This window comes from Scleropages formosus, chromosome 18 (assembly GCF_900964775.1).
Source record: "Scleropages formosus chromosome 18, fSclFor1.1, whole genome shotgun sequence".
NCBI lineage: Eukaryota > Metazoa > Chordata > Actinopteri > Osteoglossiformes > Osteoglossidae > Scleropages > Scleropages formosus.
Genome location: NC_041823.1, coordinates 3,394,792 through 3,404,020, shown reverse-complemented (window position 1 = coordinate 3,404,020; position 9,229 = coordinate 3,394,792). Strand labels below are relative to the sequence as shown.

Below are 9,229 nucleotides of genomic sequence, written 5' to 3'. Positions count from 1 at the left end.
GTTAAAATCTTCCCACTTTCAATTAAAAAAATTAAAATAGCTGCCTTCAGAACAGAAGCTGCTGGAATAACTGTTCTCAAGCAGGGGGAGCCACAAAGGCCACCCTGCTCAAGTAAGATGGTCTCCCTGTAAAAACTCCAGGCTCAGTGAATGGTGGTCTTCTCTGTACTTTTAGGTGGAGTCAGAATTCCACCAACAGGCAGAGGTGACAGCTGGGCCTCACTTTCCTGCTGTTTGTGGTGAGCATTATTCTGGAATGAGAATTAATGGGTTAAGAGGAATCCTGATCAACTCAAGAACCAAAAACTTCAGAACCAGAGCTGAAGACTGCTATAGGAGACAGATGGGTAAAGGATCAGTGAGAAGAAAACCCATCTGAACTTGCTGGCAAACTACATGTTGCAGGAGGAGCACTTCAGCATCCTGCTGATATACAGGACACCAACAGAAGATGGTCACTGACAGAGTGGCCTACATAATATGTGCCAATTGGAGAAGAGTATAGAGAAGGTCCTCACCAGCATGGCCAGGTAGTCTGCGTGGGTTTGGATGTTGTGTCGGTCTTCTGGGGCCACCTTTTTGAAGTCCTTCAGCTGTACACGCGCACGTTCCCGAGTGGTTCGCAGAAATGGGAGCATCCAGGTTGCACAGTCCACCATACTGTCCCAACTCAAACCTTTTTAGCAGGGAGGGGAAGAGACACAGTCAAAGACCCTAATCAGTATTTAGCCCAAACAGATACAAAACATTTGAAAACAAAAACTTCCCAACTAAGCAATTGAGACTTGCTTCTCAGCCAGTCCCATTTTGGTGAGAAGGACAGTTTTGTACTGTTGCTGTCCAAATCTGAACATTTGTTGAAGGGGTTTCCTTACCTGAAACTTTATTAACATCTTCAAATGAGGTAAAGTGACAAAATGCAGCAGCTGCCAATATGCCATACTGGAACTTCAGGGAATTTATGTCCAGTATGCAAAGATCTAAAAGCTGGAGAAGGGAGAAGAGAACATTTACTGCCCAGTTAGATGATATACTAGAACCTCAGATCATTGTTTTTTGCACAACACTAGCAATGTCCACTCACCTGTGTGACCTGTATGAATGTTTCCTGAGAAAACTGAGGTACTAGAAGATTGTCATCATCTTTCAAGGAAGCCACCTGAATGTACAACTTCAGCCATGAAATGACCGTCTCAGGACAGAGATCCCAGTTCAATTCCTGAAATTGATCAGGGGGAAGAAAGATATACAAACCACAAAATACAAGTTCATATATGCAACTCTCATAAGTGACAGGCATACCTTCAACACAATGAGCTCCATCTCCAGTATTTCCTCTTCATCGCATGCCCCATCCGTGACATAAGCAAACTCATGCAGCTTCGGAGGGTAAATTTCCTGGGGGAAGGCAAAGGCCAGTTAGTAGCAAGTATGTGACACTGTAGTGGTTTGGGGGATGACTGTAAAGTTACTCCAGGTTTACATCTTGATTACATTAAGCAAAGGCCAAAAGATCACTGAGCTTAAAACAGCTCAAATCAAGTAATGCAAAAGAGCTTTCACCTCAATCTTTGAAGCGATGAAGAGGCATGTGATTCCAATGAGCTGGAGTCGGTTCTTCTGGACGTCTTTCTGCGTCATCATGAACCGGTCAAAAAAGTCCTGTGCCAGGTAGAAGGTCTCTCGATGGAGGGTATACACTTCACTCACCTGGTGGTTTTTTTAAAAAAAAAAAAGCCATTATGGTACATTAAAAAAAAATTCTGCCTTTCAATTAAAATGCACAGCAACTTAGTTTCTCTCCTAAACAGAGGAACTAGAAACAGTGCTGCAGGAGTATACCATACAGAGGGGAGTCACCGCAAGACTACTTGCAGTCCCAATTTTGTCCAGTGAACAGTTTGTCACCATTTTTCTTACCTCCATAAGCCAATCAAGGAGAATAGACCTCATGCTTGGCTGCAGACTGGGATGCTGTTCCATGAACCCACTGTCATGGACATACTTCAGTTCTTTGTTCAGCATCTTAATCCACACATCATCAGAGCTGGCCCAGCTATCAAAAGCAAAGTTCACAGGAAATTTTAAAAAGTTCATTAAAAATGTGAACTTAAGTTTGAATTATATACACCTATCAAATGAGCTTTTCCTTACATATTCAAATACTTATTAGCATGACATACTGACAACGGAAAGACAAGATTAGAAAGCTGAGGAACAGTAAATATGTGAAACAGTCATTCACCCCCCCATAGATACAGAAGTGCTGAGCTAACTAGTCTTCAGTTGGGACATGTCTCTGATCAGTGTAAAAAGGTCAAAACGCTCAAGATAATCAAATTGCAAAGCTATCACCAGGGATGATTACATTACATTGTTCGGTTGAGTATGTCACCAAGAAGCCATTGAGGTCTTTTTTAATCACTACTTGACAACATCAGCTGGGATGATTGAAAACACAGCATACCTGACACAGGGAAGAGGTGAGGGCTTCACAAACAGGTTCTTGAACCTAAACTGTTTGAACCCTGACAGGTCATTTGTTGACTTCACTTCTTTGTATGGGGTCTCCATTAGGATGCAAGGGCCAGCCCCTTCTTCAGACCACAGGTTCTGATGGCAGAAGGACAAGGACACAGACACAGACACAATATTTATTATAGATGACAGTGTCTTTAACGTTATCCTTTGTGGACATTAGTTTCGGTGAAAAATGCAAAGCAATCACTACAGGTAGTGAGGATTTAAGTGAAAATAATATTTAACTGAAAAACAAAAAGGTCTAACCTGGATCTCGTAACTCTGCTTTTTCTTGGAAAGCTGAACTTTCTTTCTGCCACCCTTCTGAAACAAGATGGACATCAGTTTTTAAATGATTCTCCCAAGTTTAACCAATATTACAAGTACATGCACCAGCAATAAGAGTAATAAATGATACTTTTAATGTTTCATGGGAGAAAGCTTGGCTGCTGACTCACAAATACAGGCAGTCCCTGAGTTATGAACATCCAATTTATGAACCAGAAGTTCATTTTTTTTTGTCACCCTTTAGTAACAATCAAATGAAAACTTAAGATATAAAAAGTTACATATATATATATATATAAAAACTTTTTTTGGAATTATTATATAATATATATAGTTCATAATAAAGAGGCGCCACTTTGGCGAGAACATCAAAACATTGCACATCTAAAGCAGTTTGTCAGCTCATGGGCAGGACGTGTGTGCCCAAGGTAGGACAGACTTCCTTCTTCTCCCGTTAACAGTGTCGTGTTACTTTATTTGGCTTTAATTTTTTGCTTTTACCCTCCAAATCATAAATGTGATGGTGATGCATCCAAGGAAAAGGAAACAAATCACAATTTAAACTAAAGAGTACGTACAGTGAAACACCAATGGAACACACACACACACACACACACACACACACACACACACACACACACACACACACACACACACACACACACACACACACACACACACACACACACACACACACACACACACACACACACACACACACACACTTTCTCTGTGATAACAACCACCCGCCTTGTCCCTCCTCAAGGATTTCAGGTCTTTGCCTCTGTTCAGTTCGCAAGCCGACCAAGAGAACACATTTAGTTCTTTGGCTCTTAAAAGATGATCCTGCACTTGGGTCCAGCCTTCTCCATGACAGTCCTCTATTCATCATGAGAAGTGACATTTATCATCATCATCTCTTTCCATGTCTATTACAAATACTGTACTTAGATTTATTACTGTATTGTTATATTAAAGATGTTTTAGTGTATCCAAAGTGTTTACTGTTTTTTTAATGCATAGAAGGGTACACTATACACTAAGTAAAACACTTGACAAACTGACATTGGATACCCCCCATACCCAACTGTTCCGACTTATGCCAAAATCTGACTTAAAGACAGACGGAACTCGTTTGTAATTCGGGGACTGCCTGTACTCTCCAGCAAGAGTAAGGAAATATCTTAAGATTATACACAAATTCTACCCTGTAAAGTATTTTCTCAAAAAATTCAAGCATGGGGTAGGTGTAAACTGTTCTTTTTGTAACCTGCACTCAGACTGTGCCTCACCTCTTCTGGCACTGTTAGGCCAAAAAGCTAGAGATGTCTCTAAATCCATTGCTAAACCAAGAATTTTGCTTTGCACCATGAATATGCCGTTTGGATTCTCACATTTTGATATAATTACAGAGAAACGGGCCTATATCAAATTTATCAATCATTTCAGCCAAATATATGGGTGCAGATTTTCACATTTAAAAATTCTGTTTTTCCTAAAGAATCTAAGCAGTATATGCACACAGTGTAATAAGGCCATTAAGACTAATAATTGCAATATTTTTAAGGTGTTAATGTCTGATTATTGGAGTGTTTTGTAATTTTTATTTACATCCCCCTGGATAAATTAGTCTTCTTGCATTGTGAGAATTTGAATTGTTTAAATAACACAAAAAAAAAGTGTAAGATGTTTGTACAAACCCCTGCTTTCCTTCTTTTGGCCACTTTTACTTTGAGCACCACGTTGTTTCCATCCTTCTGTTGCAGTGTCACACGACCACTGAGTAAAGAAGAGAGAAGCTATAAGTTTCAACGATATTTGTGTGAGAACAAGGAAGGAAAAAAAAATAAATAAAAAAAAAATACATGTTTGTTATCGCTGAGTAGTTTAAGAAGAAACAAGTCCGGGCAAGAAAACGAGAAGTTACAAAGCAACAAAACGAAACACAGTGGGGATTAAGTGTCGCAAAACAAAAAAAAAAAAAAAAAAAAAAACAAAAAAACGTTACAACGACGTGGACCTCCGTGTAACACGTTTAAACAGACTGTAATAAAGAAATAGACTTAACGCTAAAAAAAGAAAAGAAAAATAGCCTGGGAGTTCAGATAAAAAGAAAACTTACCTCCGTCTTAACATTCTAACTGCCTCAGTCACCGAAGTTCCTAAGACAGGGAAAAAAAATGCATTAAATACCGCGAAAAATTATACTTAAATTATCATAAGGGCAATAAAATAATCGCAGTGAGTGAAGTTCGACAACAAGTACAGTTATTGTAATATTTTAAGCTTAGATTTCAGTCAGTTGTTTCTTAGGCGGCAAAGTTTCAAAGTTGCCCTCCGTCCTGTGTGGCGGTATATCGGGACCGCAGTTCTTCACACAAAATGCAGGCGACTTTTACAAATTAACAAAGTTAACAGCAAACCCCGGGAGAAATATGCACTTTGAACGGCACATTTTTCGCGAGAAGTGTGGAAAATGTGAACTTTAAGAGGGATATTTTTGCGGGTTTGCGAGCGCGCGCTGCGCGCCAATTCGCCGGGCGGGAGGAATAAACCTTTGTCACGTACGGGGACGTTTCCCTCCACAGAGAGGGTGTCCAAACGGCCGATTACCGCACAAAGTACGAGCCACACCGCTCATCTGGGCTTCATCACTCCTCTCACAACCATCCACACCACCGAGAGAGTCCCAAGTAACAGAAAAGAGCGCCAAATCCTGTAAGTGTTCAGTTTGTCGTGTCCCCCCCGCCAAAAAACGCGCCCTCACAGTCTGAGTTAGGCGGGGATAGGAAATTAAATTAAGAAGACAACCGATCACACACAAACTAGAACAAAATTGAATTTTTAATATTAACATGGAGAATGCGGAAATATGGAGTCACAGTAAGTTAACCTAAATTAATTTAACCGCCACTGATCACAACCGGAGACCAGCCCAAATACAGATCCGAATACATCACCGTTATCGTCGCTATACATTTTAACAATATATTCTTCCGCCTACTTTATATCGGAATTCCGTTGAACTCTACAGTACCAAAAAAAAACACAGCCAATATTACTGTATCGGCGCCATCTAATGCTCCTTACCAGTGCAGCAGAGGGAATGAATGAAGGCATCAGCTGGCGCCGGCGCCAAGTCTTATAAGCGCGCGCCAAGCGCATGCGCATCGGCGCCACTCCGTAGGTGGAGGGATCTGATCATTCGGTGTAAAACTACGGATTTACATACCAGAAAAAAAGAACGGCGACTCTTCGCTGAACTTACCTTGTGGAATCGGGTCCACGCCGACGTCAGTGTTTTATTTTATTAAAGCTGTTTTCACAAACGGACGGGGGTGGTGGGTGTGTGGGTGTTATTCACCGAAGGAGGGATTTCTTGCTGAAGATTTGAAAAAAGGAGGGCTTTCTTTGTTTCGCGGTTAAACGCAAACGCCTCGGAAAGCCTCCGCCGAAGCGCTCCCGCACCCTCTCGAGCCGAACTCTTCCCTTTATCGCCATTTCCACTCAATTTTACTCATACTGGGAATATTGCAACGAACAGCCTCCGCCCCTGGGAGGAGCTTCCGCCGCGGCAGCCAATGGGGCTCCGGGTAGCGCGGAACAACGTGCGCTCGAGCAGAATGTAAACAAAGCGAGGCTGAGGCGCGAGAGCTCCTGTCACGCGGCACACATGCTCCCCGTGGACGGCAGCTGGGACAGGCTGCGAGGTTATTATTGTTGCCCAAAAAGACACGCCAATGTATTTCAAACAACTGGATAACTATAGAAAGCTGGAGGTGGGACTCGAACCTGCAGCCTTTTGGCTCCAAGCTCTAATCACCACGCTACCAGTCGCCGTATTTATGAAACAATGTGTTGAATGTCGTAAGGGGGGCACGGTGGGTTGGACCGGGTCCTGCTCTTCAGTAGGTCTGGGGTTCGAGTCCCACTTGGGGTGCCTTGCGACGGACTGGCGTCCCGTCCCGGGTGTGCCTCCGGCCTTATTCCCTGTGTTGCCGGGTAGGCTCCGGTTCCCCGCGACCCTGTATGGGACAAGCGGTTCTGAAAATGTGTGTGTGTGTGTGTTGAATGTCAAGTCGGCTCAGAAAATGTGTGTGTCAAGTCGCCATGGCAAAGTCATGTGATTTGCGTTGCAGACACTGATTTACTGAATACTCCTTTGCGTGTTGATATTCCTTTATTTTTTTTTTTATTAGTTTCAAGTCATATTATTAGACCCTCAGTATGACTGTGAAAGTCATGTAAAGCATTTGTATAAACCATAAATTTGACACTTTTCATTGGAAGTGCTTTTGGAACTCTTGTAGTGTTATCAGCCCACACACCTTTTTTCACCGCAGTGACTCACACTGCTAGATACATTATTTACACTGGGTCACTCATCCATACATCACTGGAACACACACTCTGTCACTCTCACACAGGTTTTTGCACTAAGCTACTTACATTGATTTACCCATTTATTCAGCAGGTTCTTTTTTTTTATTGAAACTCTGTTACATTATGTAAAGTACCTTAAGGACACTTTAGCAGGGAAAAAAAAAAAAAAAAAAAAAAAAAAAAGCACTTGAACCTTCCAAATCCAAGGTGGTGGGTCTACCTCCTACACCACCCTACTTGCAGTAGAAAATCCCCAACCCTCCAGGGGAAATAGTATGTATCAGTTGCTTATTAAGGAGAGGAGAAAAGGAGGGGGAAAAAAAAAAAAAAAAAAAAAAAAAAAAAAAAAAAAACACACACCAAACCACAAATCTATTTGACCATTTATTGAAGACTGGTGGTTTAACATCTTAAAATGTTCAAAAGTCTAGGCATTGTATGCAAATTTAACCATAAAAAAACTGCAAAGATGTATTAATTTGCAGTACTGCCAAACAAAAGGTAAAAAATAAAAAGTATACACACATAAATAGGAAACACTCAATACTACTTTTTGGCAATGTGCTGCATTATGCCAGTAAACTAAAGGAAAATGAAGCAAAGTCTAACACTTGGTGAGAAATGCCACATAAAATGTTCTTCACGCTTTAAACAAAAGCGAGGGAAGGAAGTTGCTACATTTTGTGTAGGAAAGGTGTGTAGAGCAAATGGCTCGCAGACAAAGCCAGCTCCGGTGCATAGTTGATTCGCTGTTGTGTCATCCGGTCAGACACTTCAAGTTCGTAATTAATGCCATACTGTTAAACCTGGAAGGCACATGATCCACAATGTAATTCAAGGCAAAAGTAGTAGTAGCACTAGTAATGATCACCACCATAGAAAAAAACTAAAATGAAAATGACAGTATTCCCTGTAATAACATCAAAAGTGAGATGACCGAAAACAGGCTCCTTCCAGCATCACACGTCAACAATAAATCGCCATATTTTCTCATTTCGGCTGTTGACCTATGTCACAAGTGGTACAAAATCTTGCCAGATGAAACTATAGAATTTAAAAAAAAAAAAAAAAAAAAAAAAAAAAAAAAAAAAAAAAAAAGAAAGAAAGAAATTGTGAACAACAGTAACAAAACACCACATTAGTGTTTCTTGGTCAAACACACTAAAATACATACACAGAAACATCTATTTTCCCCAAAGAAAAACAAGGTTACATTTTCTTGCACACATATTAGGAGTTTTTCTAAGCAGGGATGAGTGAATGTTAATGCCATAGTCCTCTGAGCTGTAATGGGCCTTGAACCTATATCCAAACATCGCAGGCATGGCATCGATCACAGACACGGCTAGAACAACACACTCTCCTCTCCATATCAAACATTTTGTCACAAAACAGTATAAAACAATGAAAAGAACATTAGGAAATAATGCTACAAAGGTTTTAAAATGAGCTGCTAGTTTTTTTTTGGTTTAAATATTTAAATATTAATCAGTGGAAAATATGACTAAGTAAACAAATGTAGAGCAATACCTAATTACTGTATACAGAATACATAAAAGGTACAATTAAAACATAAAAAAGCTTACAATTATTCTTCTGATTGGAATAACAGTCAATTAAGAAGATTGAGCTACAAAGTGAATTCCCCCCCCCCCCACAGTCCTTTGAGCCAAAAAAAAAAAAAAAAACACATGGGCAATATATATATTCCACAAGGCCACATCATGCTTATTCCATGAAAAATTGGGAAGGTTTACAGTATGTAAAAGTACAAACGGTTGTCAAGTAATCTGCAAGTGTAAAGGTGAATGTTCCTGACCCTGAGAAGTGTACTGCAGATTTAACCATTACATTTTCATGGATACAATAAAACATTTTATTTTCAACTGTCTGAAATCTAACAATATAAAACCATTAAACTATAACACAGGCCAACATACTCAATTTTTACACACAACACACCCTCATATACCAACTTCATACTGATATGTAATATTTTTTCATGATTTTTCTCTTAAAAATATTTTTTTTGGAAGTC

General features: G+C 40.2%; 1 protein-coding gene across 1 annotated transcript; it reads right to left on the bottom strand.

The window, feature by feature from the left end:
* On the bottom strand, positions 1-5,052 carry ccne2 (cyclin E2). Its single transcript, XM_018762896.2, has 11 exons — positions 4,931-5,052; positions 4,509-4,587; positions 2,788-2,844; positions 2,468-2,613; positions 1,921-2,056; positions 1,564-1,710; positions 1,303-1,398; positions 1,085-1,219; positions 876-987; positions 519-676; positions 1-251 (listed from the first exon to the last, which is right to left on the bottom strand). The coding sequence occupies exons 1-11, from the start codon at positions 4,942-4,944 to the stop codon at positions 144-146; spliced, it is 1,188 nt and encodes a 395-aa protein (XP_018618412.2). The 5' UTR covers positions 4,945-5,052; the 3' UTR covers positions 1-143.
* Between the last annotated feature and the right edge of the window lie 4,177 nt (positions 5,053-9,229).

What these genes read in the sequence shown, in the direction of transcription:
- ccne2 (XM_018762896.2), bottom strand. An exon ending in TCACCTCTTCCCTGTGTCAG is followed by an intron (nt 2,057 to 2,467) that starts GTATGCTGTGTT and finishes TGCTTTTGATAG; the next exon opens with CTGGGCCAGCTCTGATGATG. An exon ending in CATTCATACAGGTCACACAG is followed by an intron (nt 988 to 1,084) that starts GTGAGTGGACAT and finishes TCCCTTCTCCAG; the next exon opens with CTTTTAGATCTTTGCATACT.